This window comes from Eubalaena glacialis, chromosome 19, assembly GCF_028564815.1.
Source record: "Eubalaena glacialis isolate mEubGla1 chromosome 19, mEubGla1.1.hap2.+ XY, whole genome shotgun sequence".
NCBI classification, from domain to species: domain Eukaryota; kingdom Metazoa; phylum Chordata; class Mammalia; order Artiodactyla; family Balaenidae; genus Eubalaena; species Eubalaena glacialis.
The window spans coordinates 23,496,753-23,509,933 of NC_083734.1; the positions used below are offsets into that span (position 1 = coordinate 23,496,753).

A 13,181-nucleotide genomic window follows, 5' to 3' on the forward strand; every position below is an offset into this window, starting at 1 on the left:
GACAAACTTACTGAGAGATATTTAAGACCTAGGACAAGAAGCAGCAGACCAATTAGACACATGCTCATTAAGTCATCAAATACTTTAAATTACTATTTTTTTAATGAGAGGACAATATGGTTAGAGCCTCTCAGCCTCCTATGAATGCTTTGAACAGGTAAGTTGTAGGATATTAGCACTGTGACAGCAGGAAAACCAATCACCTTTCCTAGTCATGCTTAATTTACATACTATAATCTTATTGGTTAAATTTCAAGTCTTTTTTTTTTTTCAGTCTTTATTGAGTTTGTTACAATATTGCTTCTGTTTTACATTTTTGTTCTTTTGGCCCTGAGGCATGTGGGATCCTAACTCCCCGACCAGGGATTGAACCCACACCCACTGCATTGAAAGTCCCAGGGATTGAACCCACACCCACTGCATTGAAAGTCGAAGGCTTAACCACCGGACCGCTAGGGAAGTCCCTCAAGTCTTCCTTTTCAATTGAAAATAAAATTTGACTTTTGTTTTTATAGCTATATAACTATTCAATAGACTGATTTTCTTAGGGGGAAACTTCTTTCAATAATAGATTACCTCCAAATATAACTGATTGTAGTTAGCAAGGATAAAATGCCACATAAATACCAAATTAGCCATCATCAATATAACAAATTGGAGGAAACTAATTAGTATAATAGTCATATTTGCTGTTTACCCCCTCCCTTACCAGCATATGCCCCTCTACTCTGCAGACACACAAACACTAACTCCTCATCCCATCCATCAGCTCTAGCTCAAAAAATACCATCTGCAGGGAAAACTTTCCTGACTCTACTGTAAAGTCAATTCTTGATTTGACACTCTTGGCAACCTATACTTCATGACTTACCACAGTTTATAACAGTTGTTTCATGTGTTTCCCCCATTAGATTGCAGGCTCCAAGATATCAGGAAATTTTTGCTTATCATCCCTAGCAGAGAGAGAGTAGTCTAAAAAAATGAATAGTTTTGCCTTGAGACAAGTTTTGTCTCAAGGCAAAACTATTGTCCGTAATTATTAAGTATATAAACCACAACAAATAATTCAGTCTATTCTATGGAGCATTTAACTGTTTTCTGACTTTATAAGTATTTGATTTTAAACATTTGCTTTCTTATACTGAGGTTTCTTAAAAAGACTAAAATTGAGCAGTAGTGTTGACAGTTCCACAACTGAGATATTTTAATGTAAATGTTATAAAATACATACAATAAAAAATACAGAATAATAGGTGATATAAAATGGAAAGTAGGGGCTTCCGTGGTGGTGCAGTGGTTAAGAATCCGCCTGCCAATGTAGGGGACACGGGTTCAAGCCCTGGTCCGGGAAGATCCCACATGCCGCGGAGCAACTAAGCCCGTGCGCCACAACTACTGAGCCTGCGCTCTAGAGCCTGCGTGCCACAACTACTGAGCCCGTGAGCCACAACTACTGTGCGCCTGTGCGCCTAGAGCCCGTGCTCCGCAACGAGGGAAGCCATCGCGATGAGAAGCCTGCACACCACAACGAAGAGTAGCCCCCGCTCACCGCAACTAGAGAAAGCCCGCGTGCAGCAATGAAGACCCAACACAGCCAAAAATAAAATAAATAAATAAATTTATTAAAAAAAAAAAAGATGGAAAGTAAAAATCCTCCTCCTCACCCTCCAATCTTCCAGTATCACAACTGTAAACAACAATTTCTTTAAAATACTGAAATTTATAAATATTCTAACAAGTCAAAAGGCTTTGTTTCTTCTGTATTGGTTTGTTTTACATGGTGTTGAGATACATTTAAAATATTAAGCATCACTACTGTTAGAGTAGGAATGAAAATTTTATAATAAAATACACAACACTGAGTTGCCAAAAGCCCATTTTATATTTATTCTTCCTCATTAAAATAATATTGCTCAAAACATATACTACCTGTACTGATCACCAAAATTTTACCGTCTTATCTTGCAAGTGCAGCACATATATAACTAAGCAGTTGGTAAACATGTAGAGATTGAGTACAAATAAGGCCCACAAGGTACTGCTGTGTAATGTATCTACCAACAGGTTGACTAGGCCAGTTGTTACATTTGACAGCAAGAAAAAAATTAACTGGTTTCTGTTCATTGCTGTGATTAAACAAAGAGTGGGTTCCTTTCTTTCAGCTTCAGAGACTAGAGATTCTGAATGCTTTCTATTTGCAGCAGGTGACTGGATAAGTTTCCAAGAACATGGTACTGTTGCCCCTTTAATTAGAAATTTGGCAAAATTCAAAATTATATCACCCAGCAATAAACTACTAAGAAGGATCAGGCAAGAAGCAACTATCCAAATACAAAAGGCTAAATTGGCCATTCTTCGAGATGCTACTTCTACATTTACCTGAACTATGTAAAGAGATATGAAGAAGCCAATAGCTGTCAATAGAATATAACATGCTACTTTTATCCAGTCTTTGATATGTGATCTTTTTTTAAGTACGTATGATCCTGTTTGAACACCAGCCATGTGTATTGCCACATACCCCAAGGTAGAGATTATTCCTTCTCGGTTGGCATTTAATAAACCAACCCTTGTGCCACTGCCATCACTGCCATACAAAACTAACCTTTTCAGTGGGGTAAAATCAAGGGCTAGCTGGTAGAATACAGTAATGCTGATAGCCACAATCCAGGATTTATTTAGGGGAAAAATTATCAAAAGCAGTGATGTTATCAATTTCACAACTATTAAGGTAAAGAAAAAATTCCAGTGAACTCCATACTCAGTTAAATGTTCCTGATAGCCTATGGATTTTATAATGACTAATCGTCCCATTCCTAGGAAGACTAATGGCCAAACAGAGTACAATGACTTTGTAAGATAACAAAGTCTGGACCCTTTTGTATATTTTCTCCTAACCTCTGGACAAACCATTGCAGTCCCAAAAATAAAGCCTCCTACTCCAAAATCCATTGCTCCTGTCCCATAGAGCTCGGTTTTGGCAAATCTTCTGGGAAAAAGAGGGAAGTCCACAGCCAAAATGGCAACAGCAGTAAATGCACTGTTAATTACACGGAAACAGGAGATGGCTGGAATGTATTCTGATTCTAGACTGATTTTCAAGAATTTTTCAAGTATTTTCCCGACAGGCATTCTGGCGTAGCAAGTTCTCCTGCAGTATGTTTCACAGAGCAGCCCTGCCCCAAAGATAATTACAATGAGATACTCAAGGAGGACAAATGAAGCGAAAATGGTCAAAGTGGTCACCAGGGGAACTATTAGGAAAGCAAAGTCAATGAAGAATCGAGTTCTCCAGGTATGTGAAGAAGAACATAAGTGCTCTGAGAGAATGATCAGGAGCCCTCTACACAGGATACAGAGTGCAGGCAAGCACAAGCCCTCGGTGATTTCCAGCACGCTCGTTCCATTGTGGTTACTGACAAAAGCTTCCTTCATCTGCTTTTGAGACATTTTTTCTTCTTCCTGTGAAAACAAGAGCAAAGGGATGGGGCTAATCTGGCGGTCCAGTAGTTAAGACTCTGCTTACACTGCAGGGGGCACGGGTTCAATCCCTGGTAGGAGAACTAAGATGCATTTGTGGAAAGCAACGTTCCTGTGGAACTGGCATATATATGTACATGACTTGGTAATTTGCATAAATATGCACCTGACTTGATTTTACTCTTATTCCTGAGTTTCGGAGCAGAACCCAGGACTTGCGATTCCCCTTACAAGGATTGCTGGAAGAAGCCTAACACTAATATATAAGGATAAGAATGTCATACTAATAGTATGAAATTACTGGTTAAAAAGCTTTAGCTATTCTCAGTATAACGCAGACTCACAAAGAAAGTGAATGTGAGATACAAAACCTGAGAGTGGACTCACGGTAGGATAGAAATTCCTACTACAAAGCATGTAAAGGTCATGAAGATAATAGAATGAAAATTGAATACACCTCACTAATGATTTAGAGTCAAATCTGAGACGGGAGGAGAAGAGGGAGAGGGAAAGAGAAGGTATTTAAGTACACTTTGGAGTTGGGGGCCTTGGTTTCTGTCCCGAGCCTCTCTGAACCTCCTGCCTCTAGTACAAAATACGAATCCTCCAGTGATCTCCTGAGCCCCAGGCTGCTCCTTACCTCATTTACAGGTTAAGGTGTAGGTAGGTAGAATGGATGCTAATCGTGGAGGAGGAGTAGGGGCCCGTAAAGTACACTAGTGTTAATTGTTTTAAAGGGATATAAAACACTTCTCTGCCACATATCCATGTCTGAAAAGTGGCACCTGGGAAGAACACATTTGTTGGCCAAACAAGAACCATATTGAATAAAAGAATGCATGCATGCGTGATGGCCTATCTGGGCCCAGCAGCATTACCTCCCGAGAACAAATCGATCCGAACCTGCTGGCCTTTAAAAATAAAAGAGCCCTTTTCCCGACAGACACGCTCCCTGGCCGCGCCGGCCGTTATACCTCACGTGTTCCTGGTGACCTCTGCGCCCAGAGGTAGAGGGCCCCGTAAGAGAGCCGGGGCGCGGGGTACCCCCGCAAGGGCGGGACACGCGCGAGCCAGCCGCTTCCGCCTCCCAAACAGCGCTTCCGGCCGACGCCGGGCGGCCTGCGCTTCTGGGCCGGCCCGCCGCGCGCGTCCCCGCCCACGAGGGTGCTCGTTTCCCACGCCCCGCAGGCTCCCTATGCGCGTCCTTCCCTGTCAAGGGCTTGCCTAGCCCGGGTGCTCTTGGGCCTTGGCCTCGGGCAGGTCGGTCAGAGGAGCTCGGGCGGGAAAGGCGCTTCCCGCACCTCACCACTGGCCCTCAGACCCCACGGCGAGGCCTCGTCAGTGGGGGGTGGGGGTGGCCAGGGCGCCTGGTCTCCCTACGGAGAGACCCAGAGCCCCGTGAGGGCCCGGAGGCCCTGAAGCCCTCCCTCCTCCCCCGCATCTTACCCCAGGCTCTCAGAATATTTCGTCCCGGAGCGAGCCCCCAACTCCGGATGCCGGCGACCCGGACGGGCCACGTGCACTCCGCGCCGCGAGTGCGCGCCCCGCCCCGAGGGAGGAGCGTGCCCGCTCCCGGCCACTTGGCCCCAACTGTAGCCCGCGGCTGCGACCCGGCGTTCCCAGCTTTCCCTCCTCTCCGGCTGTCTCCTGCCCCCGCCTCCGCCCTCCCTCCCCGGGCTTTTCCCGCCGCCTCACCCGGCCCGCCCGTCTGCCTTTCCAGTCTGGCCGGCGGGGGCCGCACGCTCGGCGGCTCAGGCCGTGGGACCGGTGAGTGCCACCCCCAGACGGGACCGAAGCCCTTTGCGTGCCCGAAGGGACAGGGGAGGCCGGTGGGCCCCCGCGGCGCTGGGGAAGAAGGGGACGTCTCTCCCTCCCCTTTCCAAAGCACCGTTTCCCCTCCCTTTGCTCTTTTCTTTTTGACCCTCTCGTATCCCAGGAGGAGGTAGCCCAGCTCTTTGCCTTTTTCCAGAACAAGGACCTTTCATAGTCACTCACCACCGAGCCGGCAGGGGGCGGCCCGGGGTGGGGGAAAGGTCCCGCTCCTGCTCCTCTCCTCTCCTTGCCTAGGGACCTGGGAGGGGGCGGCTGGCCCGGGGAGGCGTCGGGGCAGCCGCGCCCTTGGCCGGGGTCACGTCCACCTTCCCAGGAAGGACATACTGTCCCCGTGCCAGGTGCTTCCGGAGCGGCATCCCAGCCCTGGGCCCGGCGGGCACCTCGCGGGGACAAGGAGTGCCCGTTCCCGCCGGGAACTTGGGGGCGGGGCCCCCAGGACCCTTACCCTGCTCTTCTCGTCTGCCCTCCCACTGTCGTCTGAGCCGAGGAAGAACCTGAGGCTGGAGGGGAGGAGGGAGGGGGAGAGCTGATGTTCAGGTTGCCGCCTACCCTGACTAGGGGTTTTCATCTATTCATTACCGTCTCCCTCCTGCCCACAGTGGTCACACCCTTACCAGAAATTCTTGGCTGGTAATCGCGAAGCCGACAGGGAGCAAGAGCTGGGAGAGCTGGAGAAAACCGCTCTAATCTGACTTGATTCTGGCAAGAAGTGGACCCTGCATCGTAATAACCAACATTTGCAAAGCGGTCTCAGAGGTACTATCCCATTTGATCCTTAACTCAGCATTGTGAGGTCTGGATATTAGCAGTCCTTTTTGCAAATGAGGGAACGGAATAAGGCTTAGAGGGGTCTTGTGAACTGCTTTTGAGGGGTTGTGGGCTTTGGATTCTAACCCTACAACCTGTTGTGTTCCCCTCTGATCCTCTCTCTTAAGATGAGCTTCTAGTTGAGGGAACTTTGTTGGCCTTGAGTCTCTGGAGCCCTCTGCATGGCTGTGCCCTGGATGGGGTACCGTCAGTGTCCAGGGTGAATGTGTCCACCACAGTCCTGATGCCCTCCTCTGCCTGAATTGTAGTTTTTCCAGTTTCCATGGGAGCCCCTATTCCTGAGTTCTTTCAAAGGCTAGATTTATTCAGGGCCTCAAGAAAGTCTCCACCAAGGTCAATTCATTGCTGACACCCCTCATTCTCATCCTCATCCTTCCTTGCTGGGGAGGTGTAAAGCCTGGGAAATTCCAAGTCTGTGAGTCACTTACAGTTTTTCAGAGATTGGCCTAAGCCCAGCTTCACAACACCCCTCTCTCGAACGGGTTCCCCTCCTCTGAAATCTTCACCTTCTTAAAGTTGACACTGAACTGTTCCACCTGATTAGTGCTCCCAAATGGATCATCCATCCTTAGTACTAACAATATTTCCCCTCTGAATGAATACTCAGATTTGTGCTTTGTAGGGTGCTTTCACCTGGTTGCCCTTCACAGCCACTCCTTGTGAGGTGACAAGATGAGGAATGAAGGTGGGTGGGGAAGGTGTGATGGCTTACCAGTGAAGGACTGAGCTGTGGCTTCCGTCCCACACAGCAGCTTTGTTGACTCCAGCCTCCCTGCCCCACTGACTACTGGCTGTACTAAGATAGGACATTTCTGTGTGCTGGAGAGGATAGGGCACGAGGCATCTCTGTCTTCCGGTGTCCTCATCCTGCATGGCACGCTGACCCAGAAGATTTGCAGCCCCACCTCAAACCCCGTAGTAAAACTGGCCCTGAAGGAGCCCAGGGCGCCTCTGGAGGCTCCTGTAAGTTTCCCCTGTTCCCTCATTGGTAGGGGGCGGGACAGACTCTCCCTCTCTGCCCAGGCTCACCCTGGTTCTCATTTTGGTTCCTCCTGCTTGGTGGGAGGAGCAGGAGTGAGTCACCCTGGAGAAGCCCTCACCTGTGTGTGCCCCTTGTCTTCTCTCTCATGCCACAGGCTCTAGGGTGATTCGTCTCAGAGATTCTTCAAGAACTGAGCCCTTTGCAGGACTCATGCCCCAGCCTGTGCCCCCATGACCAGGCGGATAGCACTCCTTGTGCCTGCGACCCAGAACCCTGGCTGACCACATTGAAGCAGGATGCTCCAGCAGGTAAACCCTCACCCTTCGATAACCCTGGCCCTCAAGCACCTGAGGCACCTCCGCATCTTTCATTTACCTGAATGAAGCTTCCACTGCTCTGACCTGGAAGGATGGGAAAGACCCGTTAAAGGTCTTTCTTCTTTTCTGTCTTCAGATAGTCATTCCAGTGCCTTTCACCTGTTTCCAAGAAGCTCTTCCTGATACCTAATTTGAATCTCCCCTGTTGTGGTTTTTAGCTCTTTTCCCTGGGATGGGTAAGATGGGCTGGGTGAGGGAATCCTTAGGGCATTTTGGTGACCTTACAAACCTGAACCAGTGAGGGAGTCCTGAGAGATGTCCCTCACAGCCTGAGTTATTAAGGCAAGTGGAAGGCTGTGGCCTCCAAGAGGAGGTGTTCCTTGAAGCTGAGCCTTAAAGAATAAGTAGGAATTGCGACTTCCCTGGCAGTCCAGTGGTTAAGACTCCGCCCTCCCACTGCAGGGGGCACGGGTTCAATCCCTGGTTGGGGAACTAAGCTCCTGCGTGACATGCAGTGTGGCAAAAAAAAAAAGTAGGAATTAGCCAGGTGGAGAAGGAAAATAAGCAGTCCAGGCCAAGAGGTCAGCCTGTGCGAAAATGTGAGAGAAGATGACCTATGTGGAAATATACAAGAATTCTGATGAATGGATCATGGGGTCCATGGTGGGTTGCTGTAGGGACTTGAAACCTGCCCTTACTCCAAGCCTCTGCCTCTGAAAGGCTCCTATGGCCCCAGTCCTGCCCTTCACTGTGGAGCCCTATCTCATACCCATATCATCCTTCACATGCACCTCTTGGTCCAAAGACAATGCCAGTAGACTTTTGCTGAATTTTTATTTACTGAGTGTTGCCACTGGCCTGAGGCAGATCATTCCTGCCCTTTAGGAGATCACGGTCTAGTGGAGTCCTAAGCAGGTAAGGCAGGATAACCGAGAGTGAGGTCAGCCAGCCTCAAGGGAGTCATGGTAGACTCTGCTGCTTGACCTTCTCCCAGCCTTTTGGCTCATGAAACAGGCTTGAAGGCTGGAGAGAAGCAGGCAGGACAGTCATCTACTCTGGGCTTTTTTTATTGTCCATTTTTGACTTATTTCTTATTTAAAAAGCAGTAACATTTATCATAACTGTACTAGCAGCTGCTCTGTGTTGAGCCCTTGCTATATAGTAGGCACTATACTAAGCATTTTACACATATAGTTTTGTTTAGTCCTTGAGAAAGATTCCATATTATATATATAGTGCTATTATATCCCCATTTTGGAGATAAGGCTCAGAGCAGTTAAGTGACTTATTCAAGGTCAAGTTCATTATAAGCAATGTGGGAAATATAGATAAGCAAAAAGAACATTAAAGTTATCCATAATTGTACTGCCCAGAGATAACCGACGTTTCAGAGAATATCCTAGATTTTTTTCCCTAAATATGTATTTTTAAAATATTTAAAGGTATCATTCTCTTTGTAATCTGCTTTATTCCATTGTAAGGATGTACTATAATTTAAGCTACTGTTTGGACATTTGGGTTATTTTCAATTGTTTTGCAATTGTAAGTGTTTCTATATATACTGAACATTTTTATGACCTTTACATAGGATCATGTTCTAGAAGAAGAATTGCAGGCTTAAGGGACATACGTAGTTTTAAGGCCTTTAATATATTATTGCCTAATTAGAAGAACTGCTTTTAACAAAACTATATTATAATAGCTAACTTTTGGTGGAAGAGACCAGATGCCTTTTCTAAATACTTTATGTGCTTGTTAGCATCTATGAGGTAGATGAGATACTACCACCATTCCCATTTTACGGATGAGGAAAATTGAGGCACAAAGAGATTAAGAAACTTAACACAAGATTATACAACTAGGAAGTGGTAGAATCAGGATTCAAACCCAGGCAATCTAGCCTTTCAAGTCCAAGTCAAGGACCATGATACTCAGCTGCCTCTCTGGTAGGATAAGAGCTGTTCATAAATAATGGATGGGGGACTTCCCTGGTGGCGCAGTGGTTAAGAATCCGCCTGCCAATGCAGGGGCATGGGTTCGATCCCTGGTCCAGGAAGATCCCACATGCCGTGGAGCAACTAAGCCCGTGCGCCACAACTACTGAAGCCCACGCGCGTAGAGCCCGTGCTCCGCAACAAGAGAAGCCACCGCAGTGAGAAGTCCGTGCACCACAACGAAGAGTAGCCCCCACTCGCCGCAACGAGAGAAAGGCTGCGCGCAGCAACAAAGGCCCAGCGCAGCCAAAAAAAAAGCAAAAAAAAAAAAAATTATGGATGGGTTTGTGAGTGGTTTTCCTTTTTCCCCTAGAGCAGAGGGATTCGCATGGACCCAGTCATGCTCTGACCTTGGCAGTTATCCTGGAGGCCAAGAGCCTGCTTTGTACATGCATCATCGTGGGTCCAAGTTCAGAGAACAGGCAACATCTTTGGAAAGAAACTTACTACTGGGCCTCTCAAATGACACTTGCCTCCTTGGCTTGAGGGTTTGAACTCTAAGGTTAAGTAGTCTCATTAGAAACCCACACATGTTATATCACGGACCCCTTCCTCCAAAAGCAGGTTTCAGCCAAGTTACTGTCTTCTTCTATTACCCACACCATCTTTCCTGCAGCCCCCAGGGAGAAGAGAGGAGCAATGGGATCACAGGAGGAAAATGGGGAGCGGAAACATGTGGAAAGTGTTGGCATCGAGGATGGGCGAGGGGGAGGGAGAAAGGGCCACTTCCCCTTGGTGCTCGTTCTTGACCTCATCTGACTTCTGAGCCAGGCTTCTTCTCAAGTAGACCAGGGCAGCAGGAGCTAATTAATTAACCAGGCTAAGTTTAAGCCCCAAGAGGCGGGTGATGAAGGCGTGGGGCTACCTCACAGCTGATTTTTCATCTCAAGCTGAATGGTCTCTTTCAAAAAAGGTCCAAAGCATGGTTCTTTTCCTTTGCGGTTCTCCTGTAGCAACCCCCCACCTTGGGCCCCACCCCTGCCAGCCCAGTAAGGCTGGTAGCTGGCCCGGCCAGAAGCTGGAACTCATGGCAGAGGAGAGGGGATAGCATTTATTGATTTACTGAGTACATGTTATGTGCCAGGCACTTGACTAAGTGCTTTGTATATGTCTTCTTATTTTTCTTCCAAATAGCCCTGTGAGTTGATTTTATTTTTCCTAATTTACAAATAAAGAAGCTGTGGCTCAGAGAGGTTAAGTAACTTACCGAGTCTCACAGGCCTAGTAAGTGGCAGAGCTGAAGTTTGAACAACCAGGCTATGATACTAGAGGCCTGTTCTCTTTCTACTATACAGGCCCCCACCCTTATGTAGCTGCCAGCTGGTCTGAGTCCCAGCTCTCCTGGCCCTGTTAACTCCCTCCCAGGTTAATGGCCACAGTTCAGGCTCTGATGCCCATGGCAGGGAATCCCTCAGAGAAGACCTGCAGGAGTTCCTGGGCGGGGAGGCCCCGCTGCACCAGCTGGATGACCTCACCAAGGTGAATCCTGTGACGCTGGAGACAGGTATGGGCCCCCCCCCCTCCTCGAGTGTGCTGTCTCCAGTGGGTGGAGGTGTGATGAGGGTATTCAGCACTGCTGCCCCTGGCCAGACCGAGGCAGGCAGGACTCCTGACCTGGAGCCAGACCTCTGCCTGGCAGCTGCCCCCGGGCTCCCCAGTGCAGCCTTTGCTCCAGATGTGGGGCTCAGCTTAATTAGATCTTGTACCTACTCTTCAGGGAGCTGCTGGGATCTAATGCCTCTTGGCTAATTGCAGAAGGAGCGCTGTAAGGCAGGTGTTTTTATGTGCAGTTATGTCTCCATTTGAGCCAGAGTTTGCTAAAGGCACCTCTGCCTCAGTCCTGAGGTGTCTGCAGGCCCGGTACACAGCAGACACGTTCTACACCAACGCTGGCTGCACCCTGGTGGCTCTGAACCCCTTCAAGCCCATCCCTCAGCTCTATTCACCAGAGCTGATGCAAGAGTACCACGCTGCTCCTCAGCCCCAGGTAAGACTCACCGCTGCCTGTGGCCTCAGGGCTCCCCCTCCTCCCCTAGGCTACCTTGCGGCTTCCCTGTCCTTATCCATGTATTCACCAGCCATGTAGTCATTCAAAGTCTACTGGTGCCATGGCCCTGCCCACCAGTAGCTCACAGAAGTTTGGACATATACCAGTAGGTGTAAAGTTGGAGATAAAGAAGTATTTGTTCAACTGATTTTGGAACTTAAAATTGGGACATAGGACAGGTGATTTTTATTTTCTTTGTGAATTTATTAGTAGGAAAGAATTTACAAGGGTACATTTGTATATTTGACAAACCACTTTTTTGGGAAAAGGATAAAATTACATGTGATAAGGATTGCCCTAGAAAATTCAGCACATGTTCATCTCCACTGATTGGAATGCCAAGTAACTTCTTTTTTTTATAAATTTATTTATTTTATTTTATTTATTTATTTTTGGCTGTGTTGGGTCTTCGTTGCTGTGCGCGGGGTTTCTCTAGTTGCAGCAAGCGGGGGCTACTCTTCGTTGCGGTGCGCGAGCTTCTCATTGCGGTGGCTTCTCTTGTTGCGGAGCACGGGCTCTAGGCGCGGGGGCTCAGTAGCTGTGGCTCACGGGCTCTAGAGCACAGGCTCAGTAGTTGTGGTGCATGGGCTTAGTTGCTCCGCGGCATGTGGGATCTTCCCGGGCCAGGGCTCGAACCCGTGTCCCTTGCCTTGGCAGGCGGATTCTTAACCACTGCGCCACCAGGGAAGTCCGCCAAGTAACTTCTTGTGGGGGTGAGGATGGAGCTGGTGCAGGCAGGGAATAGACCAGTTGATGTTAAAGTGCAGGGAGAAGCAAGAGCAGACTGGCTGGCCAGAGGGAGGTATTGCAGACAGAGGCAGGAGGTGAGATAAGCCAGGACTGTTGAAGGGTCTGATGCACCACAGCAGGCAGCGTGTCCACAGAGGTTCTTCATCAGGCATGGGGGTGGGGCTGTGAACAGAGCTGACTGTGGGGATAATTACCTTGGAAGTTGGGGGAGTTGGGTTCAGGAAGGTGAGACAGGAGACAGAGAACGGTTGGAGGCTTTGTAACGGTCCAGGTGGGAGGTGGATGGGGTGAGGGCAGGGGGAGAGAGGGACGGTTCTGACACCATCCAGAGTGATGCCCTATCCCTTCAAGAAGCTGTAGGTAAGCAATCATTCCTGGCCAGGTGGTGCTGTGCGGGCTGTGCATTGTGCAGGTGGCCTGGCTCACACGTGGTTAGTGTCCAAGTGGAAGCCAGAGGAGGCCTGGCCAGAGAGCCCGTATCTTACCGACTCTCTGCTTCCTCAAAGGCAAAGCCATGTCCTGGTCCCCTCTGTTTCCTCAGTGCCCAGCACATTGAGGGCAATTGATACTCGTTGATGGAAAGGAGAACAGTGACTTTGGAATTCAAATCACATGGATGCACTTATTTGCTGTGTGGACTTGAGAAGGTTATTTAACCTGTCTGAACCTCAGATTTCTCATCTATAAAATACGGTTAGCTATCCAACTAATGTACAGACTTCTTAGGCAATACCTTGTAAGAAAGTTCTTGCAAATTGCAAAGTACCATAACATAAAATAATAAATAGCAGACTAAGACTGTTGAGGTAAGATGAGATGGGAGGATAAAGGGTTAATGTCGTAGACTGGTCAAGGCCAGCACTGCTTCCAAACTGAGAGAAGACGAATGGGTAAAGCCCACAGTTGGGCCTAACATTGTTACTTCCAGGAAATTTTTCTAGACAAAGCCT

General features: G+C 48.2%; 2 protein-coding genes across 11 annotated transcripts in view; one reads left to right on the forward strand and one right to left on the reverse strand.

Moving 5' to 3' along the window:
• Positions 1-1,898: 1,898 nt before the first annotated feature.
• PIGW (phosphatidylinositol glycan anchor biosynthesis class W) lies at positions 1,899-5,511 on the reverse strand. 3 transcript variants are annotated; one of them, XM_061176422.1, is made up of 2 exons: positions 5,476-5,511; positions 1,899-3,462 (listed from the first exon to the last, which is right to left on the reverse strand). In XM_061176422.1, exon 2 carries the CDS (start codon positions 3,448-3,450, stop codon positions 1,939-1,941), a length of 1,512 nt encoding a protein of 503 aa, XP_061032405.1. In that variant the 5' UTR covers positions 3,451-3,462; positions 5,476-5,511; the 3' UTR covers positions 1,899-1,938. The 3 variants fall into 3 exon arrangements, with proteins under 3 accessions (XP_061032405.1, XP_061032404.1, XP_061032406.1); XM_061176421.1 differs by lacking the exon at positions 5,476-5,511 and adding an exon at positions 4,927-4,996; XM_061176423.1 differs by lacking the exon at positions 5,476-5,511 and adding an exon at positions 4,121-4,129.
• The window catches only part of MYO19 (myosin XIX), a 34,349-nt gene continuing 26,169 nt past the window's right edge, over positions 5,002-13,181 (forward strand). For 4 of the 8 annotated variants that reach the window (XR_009698509.1, XR_009698510.1, XM_061176415.1 and 1 more), the window contains exons 1-5: positions 5,002-5,247; positions 5,913-6,069; positions 7,278-7,431; positions 10,800-10,938; positions 11,225-11,421. Coding sequence is in view for 6 of the 8 variants with exons in the window: in XM_061176415.1 (XP_061032398.1) it covers positions 7,420-7,431; positions 10,800-10,938; positions 11,225-11,421 (348 nt within the window). In the remaining 2 variants the exon portion in view is untranslated. Of the gene's footprint in view, positions 5,248-5,912; positions 6,070-7,277; positions 7,432-10,799; positions 10,939-11,224; positions 11,422-13,181 lie in introns of those variants that run through there. The other 4 variants (XM_061176416.1, XM_061176418.1, XM_061176419.1 and 1 more) reach the window with 3 other exon arrangements.